Raw genomic sequence first — 26578 nt, 5'->3', positions numbered from 1 at the left:
AGCTACCAGATGAAAACCACTTAAAAAATAATTTAAAATGTGTTTAAAATTCACATGAATCTGGAGGTCCATCTCAATTTGTGGCAGGCAGAGGAAAGAGGGGACTTTTAAAATAACATTATCTGCAGTGAGGTTGCAGCTGCAGATCTGAGGGACAGATGCAGCTTGCGAAGGAAGGGAGAGAGGAATCGTGACCAAAACCACAGAGAAAATAAAGAGATGAGAAGGAGTCACAGGTAAGAAAAGATAATGATGGTTAGCTAACCAGCTGAGGTGTATCTGTGACAGAGGAAGGGGGAAAGAGAGGCAGCCTGTGTAAGTGAGAGAGTGCTATGTCCAATTATCTTCCCTGGAATGACAATTTTAATAATACATATGAAGCATAATGCAGTACAATTCTTTGCAGTAATCACTACATTTTTTTTCTTTCCTGGTGTCAAAGCACCCAAAGAAACATAACTTTCAGAGACATATATCTCATAACCTGAACAAGTAAAACCCACATCCGTGGCTTGATATGAGGGATGCAACAGTGAGGAACTTTTCCCATGATCTGGGGCACAGAGGCTGCTGCCCACTTTTTGAGGAGCTGAACCTTAAGTCTGGGTTAGTCACCAGTGTTTCTCTGAACTGACACAGATAGACTAACACATTCACATTCCCATGTATTAGTCTGTGTATACATATGTGATTGGGCCAATCTACAATTACAGTACACCACTGTGTCAACAGCTCAAGAGCTGTGTCTGGCCTCACCCGCTCTCCGGTCAGGCTTTTGCTGCACAGCCCATTTTGGCAGCCATATATTCATAGATGATATAAATGATTGTATTCTGCACTTTTGCCATCGCCTTGTCTGTCTCGTCGTGTTATGAGCAGTCTCCATCCAAGAATGGTCTGGCTGCACGAGTTCACATTCTGGTATTGGACAAAAACACACTGGACTGTTTGTATTTTTTTAAAGCAATCATAACCGTCATGGGCGGCTCTAAGCTCCAGATGCAGCAATGGCACCCTTGCAAAGCAGATAGCAAAGATGTCAGGTTTTATACCCTCTATGCACATCCGGTAAACCAGACTACTTTAAGAGTGAAATCAGACTACTATTGATCTGTGAACAGAAAGTGAACTAAATGGTTTTTATTTCAATAAAAAAAGCAAAATTACTGTGGGGGCGGTTGGCAAGTAATGTATTCGGTGCATATCCAAACACTGTGTATCACTGGTGACATTGACTACTGCTGCAAGCCTACAAGATACCACTAGAGCTAAGTGAGAATATATTGACATTTCTGTGAACTGAACCTTGAGTGATTTTTGGTTCCCTTCACAGAATTCCCTTCACTTTTCACAACCATTATTTAGAATACAATTTGCAAAAACATTTAAGTGCAGACATGGAGTGCAGATTTAACCTGTTAGTCAACATGCTCAAGAGGTATGCCCAACAGTAGGATGTGCCACCCAAAGCTTTTTGATTCAAAGTGTTTGGCCTGGAAGCATTTTAGTATACAGTAGGTGTGATGTGGATGAATACCAGCAAGTGGTAACTAGTCTGCCAAAAAACATTTTGTCAAATCTATTTTCTCTTTATTTTCATCAGACAAATTTGGAGAATATATTTGCAAAATGAAGCATATTCTCTTAACTGACACCCATGCGAACGAAAAAAAACCTGTAATCAGCACGGGCATTATACTGTTTATGTATACCAACCGTGCTCATAATGCGCAAATTAGTTAGACCAACAGTGTCTGACCTGAGGCTGTATATTGTGGCTGCAGAGGGACCTCTGCATAGGTACGATGATTAGCAAGCACATATGCTGTTTCTTACACCAACTGTTGTTTTCAGTCATTTGTGTGGTGAAATGGTAAAGAGACTGTGCAACTATCACCGCAGCAGTTTTCTAATTAATTGGTGAGTATGCTTCAGTGTGAAGACGAAACATACACAAACATATTAATCACAGCTGTGTCCCTGTGTGTGAACAGTACCTGCGAATGCATGCGCCTATTGCACAGATGGATGAAGAAGAGGTGTGAAAAAAACCAAAAGCGAAATCTCAAAGCTGTGCGAGTGCCATCGATGTATTGCAAGAGAGAAAAAAAAAAACAGGGGCGAGAAAACAAACTCAGCAAATATCTACTGCAGGAAAGTTTGGATCTGGATTAACACGACATCTTTGATATGCAGTAATCCAATACTGTCACTGTCACACTGGACTGTCACTGCTACATGGTTACAGGCTATTTCACCGGCCAAGATGTACAGCAGTATTTGTTTACAGTGACACGGACGCTCAGTGGTTAGCACTGTCTCATCGCAGGAAGAACCTGGGTGTGAACATGACCCGGCTGCCCAAAACCTCTCTGTATAGAGTTTGCGTGAGATATGCAGGTAAGGCAGGGCTGTGCTGGAACATCTGGCAGACTGGGTACTTTACCGGTGGGCTGACATGTCTTTTTGGCCCACACAACTGTCTAGATTTCAAATTACACTTACATGTGAATGCCAATGTGTTAGTCTATCTGTGTCAGTCCAGAGAAAGACTGGTGACTAATCCTTACGTAAATTCCAGCTCCTCGAGACTCTAAACAGGATAAGTGGGTACAGTGTGCAGCAGCCTCTGTGCCCCAGACACTCCAGTGGCCTCAAAGGCTTCCGGTTCACTGTAGGCCAATAGCTTTTTGGTACGTAAATTAATTCGAAATTTCCACAAATTAAGTACATTATATACTCTGGCAAGTTCTGCATTATTGCTTAATCATTAGGCACTTTCTTGTCAAGTGGCCCTGTGTGAAAATCTATATTGAACACCTTTCTTTTTGGAGTTCATATTGTGCTCAGAGGGAACACATTCCAAAGAAAAGTTGTGTTTAATCAAATGACCGCAAACTCATTCACACACACAGTCAAGTAGTAGAGTCAGGTGTATCAGTATCATGAAAGCCCATGTGACGAACAGGTTTGAAAGAATCAATAATTAATACAGAAAATGTAGGATCTAGTTGTTCTGACCATTTGATCCGGCTTTTACTGTAATAGTCCCATTATATTATTGAAGTATACCACTAAATCACAATTTTAACAAAAGAATAATTAATAAAACCTTAACAAATTAATAAATTAACTTTTAAAGAAAATGTCTAAATTTGATGTTTCGCACAGCAAACATTAGAAAGGTTAAGCGGGATAGAGTTTGATATTTGTATCTTATTTAAGGTCAGATATAAAGTAGTGTTGTTACAATATTGGTTTTGTTATTTGAGGTTGACCACTCCGCAGGAACTATCCCTCTTATAGTAGCATTTCATTAGTGTGAGCCGACGTGAAAAGTTTTAGTGTCCCATGAAGAGGCTTTTCCATATTGAAAAAAAAACAAAAAACTATAACCAGCTCCAGACTAACTTTTAGTAATTTACTAGGAGCACTGTGGCCCCCAACTGCAAATTTTAGGGGCGCAACCAGAAATTTTAGGAGCGCAACCAGAAATTTTAGGGGCACAAAACGTAAATCAATGTAGATGCAGAAATTACAATGTGCTGTTTCAAATTCAGTGTCACATTTAATGTGCACTTTTGAAGATGCAACATAACCGACAGCACCATAGCTGTCATGACAGTACAATATTAAAAAATATACCATACATTCAGAATGAAGGGTGTGACAAGATCCTCAGCTCACGAGATGAGACGACACACGATATTGAGTCCACGAGAACGAAAGGTAAGATTTTAACACTATTTTAAAATGTCAGTATTTTCTTTACAGAAAATGGGGGGGGCTATTTTAGCAGAGAGCTGTGGTGGTGCTGCAGGTGCCTTTGCATAGTACTGTTAGCCGTGGTGTAGCTTACAGTACTCACGGAGCCGCACATGCGCGACCAGATGTAAAATTCAGTCGAACGCACTCAAATTTTAAGTCGCATAATGCGACCATTTGGTCGCAGTCGGGAGCCCTGTTAACAGTTACCATGCAGATTAACTTTAAAGAGAGAGAGGGGATGACATGAAGCAAAAGGTCGCAGGTTGGAGACGAAGGCGGGCCACTGCAGCAGGTACGCAGCCATTGCATACCCATATTGTGCATCTGTAAATGAGTGACACAAAACACAACACTAGAAACGTCTGTAGTTGATTTAATGATACCCAGCTGTAACTAACCTTGAAGAAGGTCATGGTGGCGCCATCCTCTATCACTCCGTATTCTATCTTCGTCTGCTTGGCCAGGTCATCAGCAGAGTCAATGGGCGACTCCATCCTCTCCACGGTGAGGAAGGCCGCCAAGTTTGCCGTGTAGGAGGAGATGATGATGAGCGTGAAAAACCACCAGATTCCTCCTACAATTCTGGTGGAGAGGGCTTTCGGCATGAGCTCAGATCCTGAACGAGAGGAGCAGAGGAGGGAGTTGAGGCCTGGTACAGCATTAGGATGGGAAGGGGGCAGCACCCAGGCCAGACCAGGCCAGGCCACACAAGGCCCGGCCAGGCTAGGCCTCTGCATCTGCTGCCTGGATCACACACTCCCACATACATACAAAGTGGGCAGAGTGGGCAGCCTCATGGTTGGACCTTGTGGTATAATGGTATTTCGTCTTACGCTGACTAGACTGTGCCCTGGACTGTCTGATTGTCCGTCTTTACTCTACTGTCTCTTTTACAACTTCTATCCAAGATACTTTTCCTTTCGTTCTCTTTAAATTAATAATGTGACGGAAAAGGAAAATGAATTTGCACGTCCTGGAAAACTGGAAAGCTAACCACTAATATGCTAGCTAGTAAGAATCAACTTATCTTTTCTTGGTTGCTAAGCTTCAAGAGGGCAGGCCTAATAAGCTGGCCTGAGGGAAAACACAGAGGGAGAGAGTGCCAGAGTAGAGATATGGACGCTAGAGAGTGGAGTGATGCAGATGAATGCAAAGAGCAACTTTTTCATGAGACCGTGATGGATGATGAAGGTTAACCCCCATCCCAGAAGTATTTTGGTTTAGTTTCTGTCTGCATCTATTTGTTAACCTTAATTAAATGAATTAGACTATGAGCTCAGTGCATGGTTATTAATACAAGACGAGTCCCAGTGCGGGCCAGCTCAACCACACAGTCAAGTGAGCAAAACTGCAGGGAATGAGTGGAGTGACTGCGGAAAACTAGTCGAGCTCAACAGGCCTTACTACATACTTTTTTTTTTTTTAGATTTAAAGGCATTTAGCATATGTGATGGCCTGTCAGTAGCTGGTACAGCCAAAAGGTTTAGTGGTAGTTAATCCCACCGACCAAACAACAAATCATTTCATCAGTACTACCATTGCTGTGACAGTATACTATAGTATAACAGTGTTTAAATAAATAAATTGAATTGAATTGTTTAGTAAAATTGACTTGCTCGCAGCTTAAATGATATCTCAACTCTTAAGTCATTCAGTGATCAACATGAATGCCAGTCTGACCAGGCCCTTGCACTTCCTACACAAAGTTGTTAAGCTTAGCACAGCATCGGTTACTCTTACAATTTTCTTTTTTTATCTCTTAAAATAGAGTGAATTAAATCTTCAGTTAATCTGACTGTTTTGCATTCAGTTTTCATGCAATATGTACCCAGAGCATGAAGGAGCATATGTGTGTGGGAGTGAAGTTTGTTGTCCGGGTGAAAGAAGGTGGGCCTGGGTTATATCAGGACTATTCTCCTCAAGCGGCTTAAGCTATTGAAGGCTGGGATTTTGCGCATTCACTCAGAGGGAAAGCTGCTAAAGAATCAGAAAGATAGGAGGTTAAGAACTCTGTGCTCCACTCCATTTGCGAGAGACTCACTTTTCACAAAACTTTCTTCCTTTCCCGCGGTGCACTGAGTGAGCTGTCTAGTAGGGGCAGCATGCAGCGGAAGACGTGATGGCCCACTGTAGCTCGAGCCCACCGCTGTTGACGAGACACAGCCTCATCTTCCAGAGCAGCAACATCGACCATTAGATGCTTTATTCTAATGTGCTGATGGCTGTTTGTTACCTTAGCCTAATATGATTGTAAATATCATGTAACTATGTGTATTTGAGGGTTCTATCTACCTCAAGATCTTGCCCCGCAAGCAACTCTTCTCACACTACTATTGGTTTATAAAGCACTGATTGGTTTAGACGAAAATACATCTCTGATCTGCTGCTATGTGATGAGTCACACGTATCTGGAACAGTTTCAGTTCTCCTCATGAAAATGTATTGAGAGTCTTTAGTGATCTAGAACTGGAATTTACATCCATTTAATTTATATGCATTTGGTAGAGGGATCATAGCTCAAATTCTCATTTAGAAATGTATTATCCTCCTTTAATGCTAATTTCACAGAGGGTCCTCAAAAAGTGCTGCTACTAGTTGGTTTAAGTGTCTATGTTATCACTTAAAACATATGTTAACCAGTGGCACAGTCTTCTAAAAACACATTGTTTAACTTCTCATTACCACCAGCCATCCACACTGTCATACATGGCTCAACCACAGAATTGAAGTCACCCGGCACGCAACACCAGCCACCCACTTTGCCCATTCAGAAAACCACATCCAAGAACAGAAATCAAGGTAGCAGGCATGAACACATACACATATTCATCAGTACTGTTAGCAGTGGATTCTACTTGTTCTGTATTGGACCCAAGGCCAGCTATCAGATGCAAGTTTGTTTAAAGTGAAAGATGTTACCAGCTCCAAGCTTCTTTTTTTTTCCATTTCACCTCAGAAACCAGAACAGAAAAGAGGGGCAACCCACTCAGAGAGGATGAGTCGACCCAAACAGAGCCTGGTTGGGGCTGACTGTCATGTACCCAAGGTAACGTCATGACCAAACAGCACATCCCACAGTTTTCTGGGGGGCGGGGCAAGCCGCCGGGCAGGGGAGCCTCTCTACAGTGCAGACCAGCACGGTGCCATGCAGTCACTGTGTTTGTTCAGTCTAACCCCACAGCCTTCTGGCTCGCAGCCACATCTTCTCAACCGGTCAACCCTAAATATCTGTTGTGCTGGCTTTTCAAACAAACAACATAGACTTTTTCTAACTGATTAAATGCACGACATTTACAAAATCTTGAACAGATCCCTGTAAGGGATGGAGGGAGGTTACAGTCAGACGAGTCATTGTATTTTGATAATCAGTAAATTAATAAATAAAAATCTGTGAGTAGTTAGTAGCTAATTTGGGGATATTAGTAAGCATGCAGTATAAGTAAGCATGCACCCAGCCAACAACGCATGAAATATCATTTAAAAAATCCTAAATATTGAGATGTCTGTACATTTGAAGGGTCACTTTTTCTCACTTACCTCTAGTGGTATCTAGTCATGCAGATAGTTTTTGTGATATTGTTTCAAAGCTAAAAAAAAAAAAGTTCATGTAGTTCAAGTTTTAATTTATAATCTTAAATTTTAGCAATAAAATAAAAAAAATAATAGTAAAAGTAAACTACTTCACTGCTGTAAATACAAAAAACAGTAGTGTCTAAATTTCAGCACTTACTATTCATTTGGGGTTGAATTTCCCCAAAAAGTAATTAGATGATCATAAGAGTCATATGATTATGACTATTATTTAGTTTTATATATTATTTTAATACTATGAAAACCCGAAAAGACATTCTACCCTCCTCCTCCATAATATTTGGCATCAATGTACGAAATAACAGTAAACGAAAGAACATTCACAGGCCTACGAAATAGACATTTAACAGCTAGACCAAACCAAATCTGTATGGCTAAACACCACTAAAGGTGAGGGATATTTGATATGTATCTCTTACAATGTGGATGAACTGACCCTTTAAAGCAGCTTTCACTACAACAGTGAGGTCTTTGTGTGCTTCATTTTGCTATTCAGATGCAAGAACACATACCGACATAGTCTATGTATATCATGCTTTCCAGGCCCTACAATCATCACTAGCTATATGTTGCATTGTCATCTGCTTTGGAAGAAATGCTAATTTAAAAATGCAACATATCTCCCATTGTGGCATGCACTGTAAAAATATATAATCCACATAATTATTCAATTGTTCTTTCAACATTCCATTTTCTGTTCAATTTGTTTGCTTTTTTTCTCAGCCTAAACGCGGCAACTAGTTGAGAAGATATGGCATTGGTTTGGCAGAAGGAAACAAAACCAAACAGGCAGGGTAAGCTGCTGAGTTCACATTATCATTCAGTCTCACCCATTTGATCCATCTCACATATTCTGGGTAGGTACACTTACCTCTTCCAATGGCTGTGAATAGGTGGGGAAATGGAGGGTGGAGTTAGGGGATGTATTGGGAAGGATAGGGAAAGGGAGCATGCAGGTGCACCATCCTCATTCATTGATCATGTCACTCAAAATCCCACTCAGTCCATCCTGCTGGACTCTACCAGAGAAGCATCTAGCATCATGCACAGAGGCCCCCATGCATGGTCATGGGCCTGGTCAAAGAGCAAGGTTGACCCCCAGCAAAAAAGTGGGACTTGTGCTAGAAAAAGGGGGCAGGCAGAGGCGTCTACCTTGCTGCATGAGAGCTCCAACTCCAAACCAGAAACTATTTAGCAGGGTGAAATTGTTTTCCACTACATCCGAGTCAGGGTTGCAAGGGTGGGGGTTATACCACTCGTAGGGACTAAACCTGTGACAATTAACAGAGAACACACACATATATGTTTACTGCAGTTGCATAAAGACATAAGAGGGAACAATAAAAGAGATCAAGAGTTGTCATCCTACCTGGGGAGACAGGAGAGAGAAAACAAAGGTTACTTAGTCATGTCCAGGGTTGAGACACTGCAAATCATGCCTGAGGACACTTCCCAAATCAAGAAACATTGCTACAGTATGAATTAATGTAAATACCTCAGATTGCTACGCTGTTAACTGGATTAGTAAATTAAGATCATATTACATGAATTATGGTAAGATGATAATTAGGTTCTTTAATGAATAATCTATTAATCAAAATAAAGCTTTAAAAATGACTGATCTGAATCTCTTGTGTGTTTTAAAATGTTAATATGATACAATACTTGGGGATTGGGCTTCATTTAACACCACTCATATTCCAATGGTGGCTCCTCATGTGGGTATGCTCATATCAAAGGCAGCTCCCTCAGTAATTTAATCGATGGGGTCTGAAAATAACTCCATTGTCAGCCGAGAAAAGAACTAATAATCCTTATAATCTTAGAGGAGCATTAATATTCAGCAGATCAAGTGGTTCATTCCCATCATGCCCACACCAGCCCCGGTGCTCCCCCTCACTCGACACACTTCTCAAGCAGAGAGATTTCTCATTTATTCATATCAAATAAAAGTGACATTACATTAGTAAAGGTTGATTGGTCTACAATTAAGCATTCTGACCTGATTTGGTTTGTGCCGGAGCAGAGGGGGAACTGGGGCCCTATCTTGACTCAAGCTGTTTAACAGACACAAGGGTTTGACTAATCAAATTGAAATGCGTTACTGTGCTGGAAGTTAAAAACGATAACCTCGAGTGGATCTATCATCTGCATGGAGGATAATGCAGATAAAACTGCTATACTGCTCTGTGTCGAGATTTGATCCATTGTCCTCTGGTTATAATACAGTAGTACTGGGTTGAATACTGTTATACGCGACTCAATATGAAGATGTATGGCTGTATCGATAAAATGACAGCATCATAACTGCACCCTGTCATTGACTAATGGGCTTTGCCATTATAATGTGGTTAGCAGTGGTGTTCCTTTTCACCCCTACAACACTCTGGAGGATATTGTGTAGTGTAGCTCAAGGACCTCTGAACGTCCTCCTTATTTCTGCTTTAAGAGAATCCTTGGCCTTAAATCAATCCGTCCACTCACTCAATTTGCCCCAGATTTGCTTGCTTGTCAATTTGCAATGCCAAATTGAGTTCAGCTGAACTGTGACCTTGCCGTGCGTATGTGAATATGTGCCCCAATCCTTTGCGCAAAGGTCTTTGAGCGTGTTTCCTCCAATCATGTTGTGAAAAGCCAATTACCGCTCGCCATGAACATGGATGAGCAAAGTTGTCAGCGGCGTGCTAGATCACAGGAGTGGCTGGCTGGACTGCCGCTGCTAGTTGGGTCAGGGAATACTACACCAATGCCGTTTACAGGAGACAGCACAGCTTAACCTGTTTCTCACTGTAGCACCGCTTGGCCCGCTTGCTGTCATTTTGATCCAATTACGCTGCCCTTACATTATCTCAGATCATCTGTGCTGCTGAGGGAGAAACTCTGAGCAAGGTCAGTGCAGAGATAAGCACGGACGAAAAGCGCAAATTCACCATCAGCGCAGAAACAATGTGAGGCTTTTATCTTTCTACGGGGGCAGGGTCATCCAGCAAAAACCTCCATTGATGATACGCACGATAACGCCAATGTCAGGGGAGATGAATCAACAGAGTCAGAATGGTCCTGTTGCTCTGTCACAGCATGATAGACTCCAGATGTCTACACATGAGCGTTTGTCTGATGTTATAAATTCTGCAATGGTCTTTGAACAGGTCGCATCAAAAGAGCTCATCCAGAATGCTGCTGTTACAGTCTAAACACAGATGCATAAAAAGTGAAATATATTCTCTCTGTACTGGCTTCCAGTGTGTCATAGAATCAAGATTAAATGAATGCTGCGTGTAAATCAAAATATAATTGCCTCTCTTAAGCAGGTTTCATGTCCTTATATGGTGATTTCAATTCTGGACAGAAATAATGGAAATTAATGGCTGCCTTGAAGGTAGGCATAGCACATTCTAAAACATAAAACATGCTAATTTGTTTATTTTTTCAGGTTCAACCAATACGTACAAGTCAGGTTCGATACAATGTACACAGTATTGTATAACATAACATAATGCAGCTTCCTACCTGACACTCGTTTTTTTTGGCTTCATAGAAAATAAAGATAGGCATATAACAATACATTCTACTTAGAGCTCTGCATGGGATTCAAAGGAGAATCTTAACTGCATGATGAGGCTGTGCCTTTAATATGAGCAAATACCTTAAATACTTAAAGGCTTCTAATTCAAACACCGAGGACAGATTTCTCCCTTTGATGTGAATACTTTGAGAAATATTGGTAAGAACTAGATGCTAATATCATGAGTCATAATTATAAAAATAATTATGGATCGTTCTGCACAAACGTTTCGATCGATTACTGTAACTAAGCTGCTTCTCGCTTAACTTAAGCAAATTCACCTGATATGTACTGTAGGATGTAGGGAATTGTAACAAGGGGATAATGCACAGGCTTTAGAAGAGGTGTGATGTACTACAGTTTTTTGTTTTCATCACCTGCGCCAGAAGCAGCAGCAGTGCTTTTGGTGTCATTAGAGGAAACATAAAAGCAATAACTGGTGAAATTAACATCAGTAACTGGAGATATCAGGGCAGGTGGTAGTACAACAGAGTAACCATGTGGTTTCAGCGATGCACTCATGTGGAATAGGCCTATCCATGGTAAGGAGAAGCTGCTCTAACTCTAACACTACTAATGTCCTAATGTTCAGTCTCTGTCAGTCTCTCATTCATACAAACAATCACTCACACAGTAGAGCACAAAACACAAGCATACATTGATAAAATATGTAATGTGTACACACACACACACACACACACACACATACATATAAATAAATATATATATATATATATACATAAACAGTATATAAATGCACAGTGGAACTAAACCTTGTAGTATTAGGTATTGCCTGTCAATTTTATGTGCTAGACAGTTTGGTCTCACAAACTTCCATGAAATTAGTTTGACTTCTTAACATACAAACGATGTATGTGAACAGAAGGTAAAATAAATACATTTCCCCACCATCGAAGGATTAAGTGGAGGACATGGGGCCAATAAGGCTTTTTATGGGTGTATAGAATAAGCAGAGATCTGTTGATTTATGCATTTGAAGTCGTAGTTAAAAGCAAGCAACCAGGTAATGATTGATTGTTCCCTCACCTAAATTGAGTAGTTTTTAACCGAAACTATAATCTTTCTCTCTGTCTAATCAAGTAGGTATATAATCCAAGTCAAACCCTAACTCTATCCCTTTTTGTCCCTATCCCTAAACAGTTAGTTATTGGCATTAAATTGTGACAGATACAGAAATACATCTTCAACTGGGATTTAGAATGTACTTATTTAGCGGCCTCTTTGGCGGTAAGATGGAATAGCCCAAACTATGATGGATCCACCACCAGGTGTAGGTTTAGCACTGTACTGCTTCTTACAAATAATCAAAAATAACTTTAGATTCATTTTAATGAGATGAAGGTGTTTTCTAAGGATGAATGCAATACGTCTGCACGGTCTGCACTTTGCAAACAGCTGCATCATCTTTGATTCTGACATTTTCGTTTATGATCTGTATTGAGATTATCATCCTTATTATTTCTATGAAATATTGCAAAGTAACATTTACACCATGCATTTACAGATAATGTTGAGAAGAAACCACACAAGTCAAGTATAGATATATAACTAAAATAAGCTGACTAAATATTTTCTGCAACCAGTCATTTTTCAGTAAAATATCAAGCATCAAAGAGATTTTCTTAAGAAACTATCTGCTAAACAGCTCGCAGCCCACACATGTAAGAATACAGACTCATAATGAGATATTATTTATATTATATTATTAATGATGATAAAAAAGTTGCTTTATTTATGCATATTGTTCATATTGCTTTAGTGGTGAGCAATTGTGGCATTTTCAGTCCATTACTGCCACCCACCCATAGATGTATTCTCTTCCACCAAATACATAACTGCAATGCATTGTGGGAGATATCCATCTCTGGAGTGACCATCGTTGTTCACTTGATCACTCAGTCCTTCGAGAGTCGATCTCCCAAGTTCACTTCAGTTTTTCAGACTTTTGGAACGAAACTTAAGATGGAGGCGGGGATTTCCCCTATTGGAACGCAGCACCAGTGTGCTGACTTTGTATTTTCTTTTGTTTTGTTTTTTGCTCTTTAGTAAACTTTACTGAAACACATTCACCTCTCTACTTCCATTCCGTCCCCTATATATAACTCTCTTAAATCCATACACACACACACACACACATTCCTTTTACACTCATCCCTTTACTACAAGCCTGACTCAGAAGTTGGAAGTTCCGATTACAAGTGAGCGCAGCATAACTTTTAGTGACGATCTGGCCCGACACAGCGGTTGGTGCGTCACTAACATGGCGGCTTATTTACATCTAGGGAGGGATGTCTCCACTTATATGCAGATTAGAATACACATCAAAAAGGCAAGTAGAAGTGCTTTCATTAGTGGGTCATATGATCAATAACCATTGTTTTAACTCACTAGATTGAAACTTAAAAGACAATTAAATAGATGAAAATCTTCCGCCATACAACTTTTAGAGGTTTTAAGATTTCTGTCTCTGGATTTTCACAGATTTTTAAAACTTAAATAGACTGTAGAAAGTAGCTTCAGTGAAAACTGTTGACATCCGGTAAGATGTGCTTGTTGAATTTCTGTGGTGAGTACCATAAAGTAAATTCCATCTGCTTGGCAACAAACCACAGGGGGAGGAACATGGCAAGATATTTGACATGTACACTACTATGATTCAACTGCACAAGCTCTAAAATGTTTTTGTCACATAATTCTGTCATGGTGGAAGGATGTAATCTTCACATTTTCTATTCACAATACGTAATCTGCCTTTTAGACTTCTCATTTCATGAAATTTTGTGAGACTATGTGCTACACTCCACAGGAAAATAAAACATGCAACTGTAGCCCAGCATGCATTTCTGTATACAGGAGAAAAGAAGGAATAAAGTGAGGGGGGGAATTTATACACTTACCCAAAGACTTACTTATTATATTATATACAGATTGGTGCATATTCTGAGCCAACTTAGATGACAGTTGCCGCTTTTTATTCTCTCGTGTGATCATATCGCCAGTAACATCGGAAAACACATGTGCGTTAACGTTAAAACTGTCGGGTGACGGCTGCAAGAGAGCCGATGTCTCCCAAAAGTTTTAGAGTTAACATGAACTTTTCTTTCTTTTTTTTTCTTCACCATGCTTCAAATGGCAGGCAAAAGCAAGAGCCACTGGATCAAATAAGTGAACCTTCATAAAACACTGGCCTAGTTTCATGAACTGAAAGGATTTGTCTGAGCAAAGACGGTACAAGAAAAGACAACTCGTACAAATAACGTTTTATATCATCTCACCAGCCAAAGCATTCTTGATGTCAACTGTATCACTATACTAAATTGTGGAGTAGATGAACAGAAATACACATAATGTAGTACAGAGCTTCATGTGTCCCTTACGGATACAACACCTACCATGCAAGATTTTCTTACAGTATGCTTAGGGCTAGGTCTTTAAGTCTTAATGATAACAGCAGAGTTCTTGGAAAAACATATCTGATTATTCATAGAATGTTTTTTATCTCAATCACCATTATAATATGACATGATTTGCACTTTTATCATGGCTTTCTACTATAAATCAGTACAGTGCTCTACCTACAATACCGTATGCTTATCTTGACAGAACAACCGCATCCACCGACTGGACTTAGCCCTATTACTATCACTTTCCATCGACGACTTCATAAGTACAACTCATAATTTGTTCTAGAACTTTGCACTTCTTCACAAATGTTCATAACAAACACATTTGGAAAACATATGTAAACTTTGCAGCACTCCCTCCTTAAGTTCAGTTCCTTTGAACAAGTTCTACGCTATTTGAACTTGGGTGGCACTGATTAATTGCAGTGTGAGACCTAAAATTGCAGGTCATAGGCCCACTTATAAGGGAAAAAGTAATCCAAGGCAACTACAGAAAATACCCCCAAATACAAGGTTTTATGGGGGAAAAGACAAAGGACATAGAAAGCCAGACATAGCAAAGTAGTCTGTGGATATATATTTGGCTTTGAACACCAGAAATAAACTATTAAAATACCTAATCTGATGAAGTGACAGCCCGAAAACACAATAAACCAACTACTTGTAAGTCTTGACTTTTGTGTTTCTCTAGTAATCGAAGACTGAACTAAAACTAAAAAAAAAAAAGATTTATCTCTGAGTCATAGATGTGCTTGAAGCAAGGTGAAGGAAACAAGAGAAAAGAAAAGACAGCATGAACTCTGAGACACTGGGGACAGTGAGGAAAAGGTGGGAGATGGGCAGCAGTGTTCACAAGGAGCTCGACACATCCCACACACACACTTACGCGCACATATCCATAAGAGTGCACAAGCATCCTGCAAGTCTTTCAGACATATACACACAACCCTCAAACGGCTGTTAGGCCTACAACTTCTCTGTCTAAGGTCTGTTTTTTTTGTGTTGATACTGATATCAGTATGAGTAGAAGCAGGCCAGAAGTAACAAACCAGCCATGCCAAGTGCCAAATTATTCTTAATAAATAGTCTAATGGTGGAAAAGGGCAAATATTAGTGTGATCCTTCATGGTTGAACTGCATTAAACACATTACACAGCAATGGTGTTGAGTCTTAGTTTTGATTCATGACCGTTGATTAGTGTCAGCACTGTCACTGAGTGGTAAGCTTTTACTGTGAGCGAGTCAGTGTGCTCAGGACGCATATCCTGTAATTACAGAGATTGGCCTGTTGTTAGTCAGATGGGTGAGGCTGAGTGATGGCAGCTAAGCATGTTTCTGACTGTGTGTGAGGCTGTGATCACTGGAAGTGACATGTTACCTGGCTATGACAAACAGCACACAACTGACACCCAAGTAAGCCAGCAGAATATACATCCAGATATCAGGCGAGAGGGGGTTGAGGAAGGAGAAGACCCCAGGGTTGGTCCCGTTGGGCTTGCGGTACAGTATACTTATACCCAGGGTCATGAAGGGCTTGGAGAAGTCGATAACCTTCTCGCGCACGTATGTGATGGCGAGGGGAGCCACTGCCAGATCAGCTCTCTGTCAACAGCAAACATAAAAGGGAAGAGAGATAGGCTATAAGTCACAGGCACAGGAAGCATTTAGAGGCAATCAAATTAAGAAAACAGGGTCTTTACACACTACAGAGTCTGTCCCAAGGCACTTAGCAAGAAATTTAAAGCCCTCTTTCTCTTTCCACCTATCAAGCATACTCCCACTACCAAACTCACCTTTTTCCCTTCGCAGCCTAAATCAAAACATTCATTTACTTTCTCCTTTTGTTGGGATGGCTGGGAGCTGTAGCCTACAATATTATTTTACTTTATATGCTGTACTGGGACATAGGGAGACATACAAAACATGTCACCAGTGCTTTAGAGGACCAACGCAAAAAGAACAAAGACTTTTTTGTATCACTAACTCACTACACAATAACCTGCAGGAGGACATGAGCAACAAGAGCACTATAAGCTTTACAATATATATATATATATATATATATATATATATATATATATATATATATATATAAATATATGTATATATATATATAAATATATATATATATATATATATGTATAACCACACTCTTGACTATTAGCCATAATGTAGTTTACTGTGTTAGAGCCGAGAACATTGACTGTAAAGGCATGGTGCTTTGGCATTTTGTCACTGGTACTCCCAAAAATAGACTGAACATGAAACAACAGTCCTTAGGGCAGCATATACCAGCGGTGTATGATTAAACTCCTGGGCCTATTCTTTTCTATTCTGCCCGGACAGCATCAACATGTCATCTCAATATACTGTTTGTTACCTCATGATGTCATTTCAAGATGCACCACTTTTTCATAAAAACAGAAATTGTATCACATTCTGCATTGGTACATCCTTGCTACTGTACCTTGACTACTTCTGTATGACATGTCCCATCATGCAATATGGCCGGTGTGTTTTCCCTTTAGTGCTCAATTGTACAATTGCTCAGCAAGCTCTTTTTGATATTGTCACAACTTCACAAAAAATCCCAACAAAATTGTTTTCATTATGAGCTTTCATACACCCAGAAAGAAGAAGCCATGGTTTTAAGGTCATACCTGTCCTGTCCTATTGTTAGACAGGCCAGGGCATCTCTTTTATTATTATTTATTAAAGCATCAACTGACCGTTTCTAACCACATCTGCAGTAATATTTAATGCACACTGGAAATAACTAATTGTCTTTGCCGTTTAAAAGCCTGAATATACGTCTGACTGTAGCCGTGTTTCCATTGAACTTTCAAGCAAATTTGAAGCGTACTTTTGAAATGTCGATGCGAAAAATAAATCTGTTCAATTCGCTTTAGGTGTGTTTCCATCAACTGCTTTGGAGTGAATAAACCGGATTAACCGGAAACACCACAAGTTGCCTCGGTCATGTAACTGCATCTGCATGAGAAAAATGCAGAGGTCTTTAGGAATTTGTGTCAATTGGGCAAGTTTTATTTGTTCTTTCATGTCTGCTAGTATTGGCCATCTTTCATGCTGTGCGGAGACGAAGACACTTTCTGGGAGTATCGAAGAGAAACAGCTGATCACTTGTGAGTTAAATGCTCACTTCTTCAGAAGGTTTTTAGCAAAGATGTTTCCATATCCCATATCGCATCAACACTATTTTGAAATAGGCGAAAAACCAGCTCAAGCGAACATAAAAATTGTTATCCCCATTTGAGGAGGTTTTGTCGCATTTTGCAGTTTACATTTAGTTTTTCTAATGCAAATTAAGCATGTCCCTGACTAAAAATTTTCATAGTCATGAAAAACCCTATGATCTGAGGTGGCAAGCCATTGACATTAAGCAGACAGCGGTGGGTGCACGTGAGTCCAGCGCTCCGCAGTCACACGTTTCAGGCAGAGGGTTACCTAGATGTGATTTCTGATTTCTGATAGGAGCATCTTATTAAAAGTATGTATGTTGTTTCAACATCCATGTGTTTTGTTTGTATCTTTCTTTGACAATAGCTGACGGTACATTTAGAACTCTACTTTCACTTTCACTGCGCTGTGTCAGACTGTGTTGGATTGAGCCTCTATAATGAAAAATAACAAATGGGAAAATATTCAAATTAAATGATGCTGATGATTAAACAGTATCAGACTTGTATTTCTGGCACCCAGACAGATTTAAAGCCCGGCCAAGATGCGCTCTGACGGCCGGATCCTTGATAGTACAACTTAGTCTATCCTGCACACTAAGGAGATAAGAGATTAAAAGCACATGAGTTATTTTCCTATTTTTAGCAACATTATTTACTAATAGGCTTATAGTTATACCCAAATATGCTATTTATCATGGTTTATTGGAAGAAACCAAGCATCCATATGTAAAATCAGACAGTCAGCATCCCCAGAGCCAGAATGGAATAATCAATTGTTTCATAACCGCATGAATAAACTACGGTGCATAGTTTGGTCAGAAATTGACACCTTAGGCTATGGTTGTAATCTGCCAGTAAACAGAGCATAGGAAGTCTAGGTTGTTAACTGGAAAGCACATGAGTTATTTTCCTATTTTTAGCAACATTATTTACTAATAGGCTTATAGTTATACCCAAATATGCTATTTATCATGGTTTATTGGAAGAAACCAAGCATCCATATGTAAAATCAGACAGTCAGCATCCCCAGAGCCAGAATGGAATAATCAATTGTTTCATAACCGCATGAATAAACTACGGTGCATAGTTTGGTCAGAAATTGACACCTTAGGCTATGGTTGTAATCTGCCAGTAAACAGTTGTTTCATAACCGCATTTTGCGAGGATTCGACTATGAGATTGGCAGTCGAATCAGGCTCCTCGGAGCGAATCCTCGAATAGTCAACTATTCAGGGTCACCCCTAATGTAAATATTTAAAATGCACATTCAAATACTTAAATGGAAACACAACTACGTGGTCAGTGAATGCGGGTGAAGAATTCTAACAAGTGTAGATATTTATATTATTGTGTATTTGCCATTCTGGGGACACCTATACTTCTTTCAACTGCAAGATCTTAACAACCCATTCCTCAGACTCCAAATAACATGAACTTTTAAAAACTGTGAGGCTCTCATGCATTTCCAATATACTTTGGATGTACGCCATTAAAACGCTGACTGACTACATATTTTTTTTAATGTTTGGTAGCGAAATAAGTGGTTATGTGTAAGACAACAATGTAAAAAGTGATTCCATTATTGTTATTGATTTTCTTTCACATTTACATAAATATGAGGTACACTTGTTCATGCCAAAGCATGGTGCTGCTGGGGATCTGCCAGTTGGTGGCTCAAAATCAAATCTAGTGCCTTGCACCACTGGTAACTGGTATTTTAGTTTAACTTCTAACCTCTGATTTGGCTCCCTCTAAATTACTTCCTCTCTAAATGCTTAGAACTTTCAAGCGTTTTGCATTGGTCTCCCTTGGCAGCATCGGTTTTCTGATAAATAAGGTAGTAAGATGGTAGTTACCGTTGTCTTCTATGTAGTTATGCTTTATGTGATGGCAGCTATCATACCTGGTTGGCAGCATTAACTCTCACCCTAACAACCACTGGAAGTACCTGGAACTTAAGCACACCCATTAGGAGAACCAAGAGCTTCCATGTTGCCTTCATTCCAAGTGGATATAATTTGTAGCATTTTAAACTATAAATGAGGACAGAGACAGTGAGATATTTGCTACAGCTGCCTTTCTAGCAGTAATGAAAAGGTGAAAATAACATTTTGTTTCTCTGATTCTCTGCTTTGTTCTCAATTACGGCGCTCCCTTTTCCTAGAGCTTGCTCAACCCTCTCTCTCTCTCTCTGTCTCTTTTTCTTTCTCTATTTTGAATTTTGACTAGCCGTCAGTTTGTAAGTGACCTGAACAGCAGACTTTGCTATGAGCTGTTGGAACAGGTAATGTGACTTATTTTCTAAAACCAGCTGCTGGAGACTTGACAAGCAGAGTCACAGGCAACAACTTCAGCCGGTTGAGTCCAGACAAGATGGGCAAGTTCACTGCTACAACTTTTACCTGCTCCGTTCTAAAGCGGTGTTGTCACATCGCAAATCTTTGGTCTGAACTAGGCTTTATAGCAAATAGCACTCTGGCTGCATTCCTTGCATTTCCCTTGCCTACTTGCACATCTGCACATTTGCACTCTTGTCCATGCTTGTCATATTATGAACTTCCATTTCCCTGCTCTGTGATTTATTGTGTTGTGTCTTCTTTGTTTTCATGCAGACTGTGGCTGCGCAACAAATTTCCCCTAGCCCGACAAAATAGATAGACCTTGATCTTATATCAGGTATCATCTCCTTAGCAAAACCATAATTTAGCTAAGGAACTCACTCCCAAACCAGACCAATAACAGTGGAAACAAAAGCAGAACCTGTTACAATTGATATATCTTTGGTAAAGTTTTGTTAAGAGTTAGGGTAAATGTTTTTTTGTTTTGGAAAAATATTTGCTTACAGAATGCGTTTCTGCTCTGAACACATGCAGCCGTTTGCACCACACACTAAGCATTTTTCTGGAGTTATTAATAATACAGCATTATCCCTTCTCTGGCAGCACAGAAGTCATGTTTTTATGTGAGATGTGTGCTTTAGAGATATAGAGAAGGGATGTATAGAGCCTGCCCGGAAAAATCATGTTACTATATCTGGTGTGATAACTGTGTTGTGCTGTTGACAGTTAATAAATCCTGGGCTGCATTGTGACTACAAATGCTAAACATTCACAGCAAGGTCAAGTGGTTCATTTCTCAAAGATGTATCCTTTTTGTCTTGTGAAGGTCACCATATATCACTTGAGGATGAATTGACTGGGCTTCCTGCTCACAGCTGTGACATATAAAAAGTCTTACTGATATCAGGCATCGCTGAATTTATCCAAACTGCTCTAACACAACCCTACACAATGCAAACACATCAAGATGCATTTACTGCACTTTGAGAATTAGAGCTACCAAAGATAATTTAGCTAAATTAATTTGACAGTTTGTTTCCAACTTGATTCAGCTCAATTCAGCATGTCTTCTTCGTAAGCCCACATTCCCCAGTCTTCTCGGGCATGTTCGCTGCAATCACAATCAGTCTAAGTTAAGGCTGGACCCTGTGCAAGAAGTGGACGCTGAACATCAGCTGGTAGGGGATTGGGCCCTTCACCCATGAAAGGACCAGACTAGCTGTCACGCTAGCCAATCACTGCACTGATCAAGGGAGGAAGCAGTTAAGGAAAACTTGACCCCTCTTGGGTCAGATATTGACTACTGGCCATGCAGCGCCTGCTATTTTTCTGCCCATGCAGTTTTTCCTAACTGGGGACTTTGTCGGGTGCACTGATCTACACTGAGAGCAGATTGTGTGTGCTTGTTTGTGTGTTTTAATAAGCTCTGTAGGGGAAACACGTCCCGACAGAATCTAGGCTCTCCACACATCACTGTACTCTTATATAGTGCTAGCTGTAACCTCCCTCTTATTTCTTTTTGATTTTCTTCCCCTCTTAGTTTGTGTTTCAGTGACATTCTGCTTTTATTTTGGGAAATTTTTAAACAAACATTTGGAGGGTAATAGATGTTAATATGACAGTTTACAATGATACAGTATACAACTTATTAAGCTAGCACAACCTAAGATGAAAGCAGATTTAGGAGTGGGCAACATGTGAATCACTTATAAAATGACTTAGTGTCATGATTTGTTAATGTTGTCAAACATTATGGATAATACCCATCATAAGAATTTAATGTGACATCTAGTTTTTAAGGCTCCTTCTGTTATCTCTACCATGCATCTATTTTTGTACAGATCCAACAGTCTAAAACCCAAAGATAAGATTGTCAATTCATAGTATGTGTCTCTCAATTTTGATCAGTTTACAACCAATAATTGCTGTAATCGATACGAAATATTTTATTTTAAACCAAAAACAGTTGCGGAATGTCTATTTACACTCGGGTAAAAAAAGACTTTACCGCTCAATCTGGCTATTTACACTTAACCCTTGAACCCGGTGGATGAAGGGTCCGGCATTGTGGTAGTTAACTGTGGGTGAGGGTGTGGGCTTTCACCCAGGAGACCATGGTTTGTATCCAGCCTGGGACATAATTTAAAATTATGTTGACCTCTTCTTTTCGCAGTCTGGATATATTAAGACAACAAAATTACATGATTAGGTTTAAGCAACAAAACTATTTGGTTAGGGTAAGGCAATAAAATTGGGGTAAAATAGTATTGTTGGCTACCGACACCTGAGTATAGATACTATACATTGATTTGTTTTTACCAGGGTGAAAATATACCAAACAGGTATTTCCTCTATCATAGTACTCTTTATAATTTAACCTTAAACGTGTTGGCTGCCTTTTACTATTCTGTTCAGCTCTTCTTGCTTACAGTTCCTTTAAGTGTCTTGGTCACCATTTATTATTCTACTCCCCGAGCTAATTGTTGAGCTCAGATGGGGCAAATTTCCCCAAATTTCAGCAATTAACTCAGTTAATCATCCCTAAAAACCATCAAAACAAGACCCGGGTTGTATAAACTGATATGATGCTCTAAGAAGAGGTGTACGTTGATTTGATCACTGGGATCACATTCACACATTGTCTTTAATAATGATATTTAAAAACTCACGTGGTCCATTAGCTCCTTGATCATGCCATTCCATTGGCCCGTGTTCTCATCCTGGGCACCGTATCTCCCATCTTCCACTAGGCGAACCTCATAAGTGAAGCCCAGGATGTTGGCCAGCTCTCTCAGCAGGTCTATGCAGTAGCCCTCGAAGCGGTCGTTTCCATACAGCGGCTTGTCAGACTTCTTGAACATCACATATGGCTCTTCCTGTCAGGTGAAATATTGGAGGAGGGATGAGTCTCTACAGCACTTGGCATCTTTTACCTATTGATAAGGCCTATCTGAGAGGGTGTCTGATGGGTGTGAGATAGGCTTTTGAGCCATGCAAGCCCAAACACACACTGGCTCGACGAATAAAGCATGTGTAAAGCTGTCGTATTTGTGTGTGTGAGTTTGCCAGTAGTCCCAGCCCTGTGAAGTGAGGTAGGGTGGGTGCAAAGTGAGGCATGACCATAATAAGAGATAATCCCCCATATCAATGACTCTGTGCTCCTCTCAGGCTCAGTGGACTGGCTTTGGGCCCAGGCCCAGCTTTCAGGACACCACATGCTTTGTCAATAAGATAAGAGATGCTGATAGACGGACACAAAAAGAGAGAGCAAGAGCCGGCACATCGCCTCTGTTCATGCGAACAGCTGGGGAGATTACTAACGTCTTCTTTCATACTGCTTTTTTCTCCTTCCCGCCATACTAAGAATCTCCTCCACCATGTCCTTCTCTCTTGCCTCCACGCTTCACTCCCTGTTTTCTCCTCCTCCAGCTTCCTCCCCTTTCTACCCCTGCTACATACACCATCTGTCTTTGTTAGCCGTAGACGCTCGTTCTCGCCGCACGTCCCTCATTTCTATGACTCCCTTGACTCTCTCAGACAAATAAATCTGGAAATATATCATCAGGCAGGTGTTGTTTATAATATAACTGTGCCAGAAAAAAAACAAACATTAAAGATTCCTAACAGCTTTGACACATTTCACTGGATGGAGTTATAACAGTACGCAGGCCATGATATTTTTGCATATGGTGGGAAAAAAGAACCGTTTGTTCTTTTCACTAGTAGTGGCAGGTGAAACAAACAGGCTGTTTTTGCAGTATATCATAAATTTGCATTGTAGTTGTGATAGACGTATATGTTCAGAATAATGGTTTCACTGCACAGTACTGAGAGAATAGATCATGGAGCAGGGGGGTGGCCCCTTCCTGACCTCCTACCACCCTACTTCTTAGGTCCCTTGCTTGGACAACACCCATCTGTATCTTGCAGCCGACAGACACTAATATAACACCTGGCAAAGTACTCAAAAACCCCTCTGTAGCACACACACACACATATATATATAATCATAAGGTGAGAACATTACCAGCATTGCTTACGTGACTTCTAATTGTTTGTCAGTTACAAAACACATGACGATTTTTAGGTTTGTTTAAATGTTAAACATTAAAGATCTAAAGTGAGACATAAAAAGAAACCTAGACCACAATCACTCTCCAAAAGCCACATACAATTTCCAAAAGCCAAATGTTTATTGTATATTGTGTATTTCTGTTATGAATATCATGTTAATCTATCAATAATGCTTTGCAATTGTAGAACCTTCCACAGGTGTTATCTTACATTTTAAACGTGAAATATGTGAAATCCACATGGGCACGTGTTGATTTATCATAATTTATTTGTTCTTTTACATTTGATGGTACGATTTGTGTTTCCGAAACAAAAAAAATGATATTTAAAATGTTCACACATGGACTATATGCATTACATTGTATTCTACAGTACAGCCTCACTTTAACCACATTACAACCATCAATTATCATTGCTGACACAGTTCAGTACATAATATCTTATATCTACTGTAGCTCATGTGCTGCTACAATATACCTCAGCAGCAGCAGGACTGCAAGGATACTGATGTAATCTTGATGAAAGAGCAGAAAGCACTGTCCACATACAGATCAATACGAGTGTGGCTGCAATGTCAAGAAATACAGTACAAACACCAAAACACACTCTTTGTACAGGCATGTCATTGAAAGTGAAATGTGCATATACCACCATAACATCTCTGCTGGCGTTTAAAATAGGCACACATACAAGATCCAATTACAATTGATATACATATATGAGATGCTTCTGTTGACACCAATACATTGATGGAAGTGTAGTGTACAAATCACGTGCACAACACATTCAGATCATTCTAACAATCCAAGGTAGGATCAGTGTTTTCCCTTCTTCCCATCGCCATGGTAACTGCTTCAGTGGTGATGAGCATGTGGTGTTGTTTAATTCAAACATGAAGTTTTTTAGGCACTTTTTATACTGCGGGCAAAAGGACTAAACTCACTAATAGAGCCGATATTAGAGTCTAGGGTAAGGATGAGGGGGATCTTCTTTTCATATGGGGTTTCATCTATTTACTTCTAAAGATTCTAACTTCAGGAATTGTATATTGAATGTGAGGAGTGTGTGAAAAGGGAAATTGATTAATATAATAGTTAATTTCTGAAATTCACTCTGCTAAATTCACTCTAGTGATTTGTCTTTTGTTACTTTAGAGCTACAAATTGTGAACTAATTAGCCAATTTGTATTACAGATTAAAAACCCTATTACATCTACTGTGTAATTATTACAATAGGAAATTACATAGACTTTTTGTATTTATGAATTTAAGTTGCTGCGTCAAAGGTTTACGGCATCCAAGGATTAAGATTGGTCATCTTGTGTTTTCTCCTGCAAGTTTCTGATGTCAGTGGAGCTTATTGAGAGTGAAGGCAACATGAAGCAACTTGAAGAAAGGCTCTGTAATCCTTTTCAGTAACACATATATAACAAAGGCATCTACAATGTGAGTCTTCTGCTCACCATGACCCTCTCTATAACAGTGAATGAAAAAAAGTAAACTCAGTGAGTAATCTCCTATGCAGTAATGAAACAAAGAAAAATAGAGGTTGCTTGGGTGTAACTTTTTCTTTAGGTGTGACCCAAATTACACAATGTGAATGCAATAAATTAAACAGAGTTTCTGTTGGAAATAAACAGCAATTAAACTGTCCAAGTTTATTTCCTGTTGTAGTTAATGTCAGTGAATGACATACATCAGTTGACAGGAATTTAACAAGGACCCAGGCTGTTGCCTTGCAATGTAATTCCATTGAAAAGGTCGATAAATGCACATACCTCAAATTTAGAGTGGCTTACATCTCTGCTTTTTTCTTATCTATTTTGAAAGCACGTTTTGGACATGGTGAGATTAAATTCCTCTTTATAATTTGACCATTTTCTCTCAGTCTCTATTTGTTGCCATGTTAACGAGTGGAACAATTGTTATCTAGCATGTCAAGCACAAATAAGCTATTGTGAGCCCATTAGCATCTTCTGACCTCTCACCTTCTGTCAACTGTGAAAGACTAAAAAGGGGTAGATAATTAACCATTTGGTTTATGCTGTACTGACCCAAATCTTAGAATTAGTTTGCTCCAAGACCTCTTCTGCTTGAATCATGTAAATTATGCAATAATTCATGCAATTTGTTAATTTTGGTTTGATTAAGGCACACACTGACCAACTGCAAATTTACAATGTCAGTCATTTATGAATTAGAGCTTTAAAAGAGACGCTGTTAAAAATTATTTTAATGGAATAGTTTGATTCAACCAGCATAGTTGTCCAGCTGCTTTGATCCCAATGTATTGTCTCAACACAGGCCCAATGACTCGCATAATCTGAGCACATTGCCCAATAAGATTGCATACAGTGCAGACAATCTGCGCTGTGGGGTCCCAAAGGCAACACCTTTTATCCCATTTAATAACAAATAATATTAATTAATTTATAAAAAGGGTAAACACCATTGTCTGCCTCCAATCAATTGAAAATTATATATATATATATATATATATATATATATATATATATATAATTAAATATTAATTAGTATGTTTAAATGGTTATTTGCAAAGAGTAGACACTTGGTGAAATATATAACATTTATTTAGCTGACCACAATAAATATACC

The 26578-nt window shown here is 39.5% G+C and overlaps 1 protein-coding gene across 1 annotated transcript in view; it reads right to left on the bottom strand.

Annotated features, from left to right (window-relative positions):
• Positions 1-26578, bottom strand: part of grik2 (glutamate receptor, ionotropic, kainate 2) — a gene marked incomplete at its 3' end in the record, with an annotated part of 251776 nt that overhangs the window by 46572 nt on the left and 178626 nt on the right. The window contains exons 10-13 of the mRNA XM_083919135.1: positions 22558-22764; positions 15728-15951; positions 8512-8630; positions 4167-4384 (exon numbers count right to left, since the gene is read on the bottom strand). Coding sequence (XP_083775261.1) covers positions 4167-4384; positions 8512-8630; positions 15728-15951; positions 22558-22764 — 768 coding nt within the window. The remainder of the gene's footprint in view (positions 1-4166; positions 4385-8511; positions 8631-15727; positions 15952-22557; positions 22765-26578) is intronic.

This window comes from Echiichthys vipera, assembly GCF_963691815.1.
Source record: "Echiichthys vipera genome assembly, chromosome: 8".
NCBI lineage: Eukaryota > Metazoa > Chordata > Actinopteri > Perciformes > Trachinidae > Echiichthys > Echiichthys vipera.
This window is presented reverse-complemented; position numbering and strand designations above follow the sequence as displayed.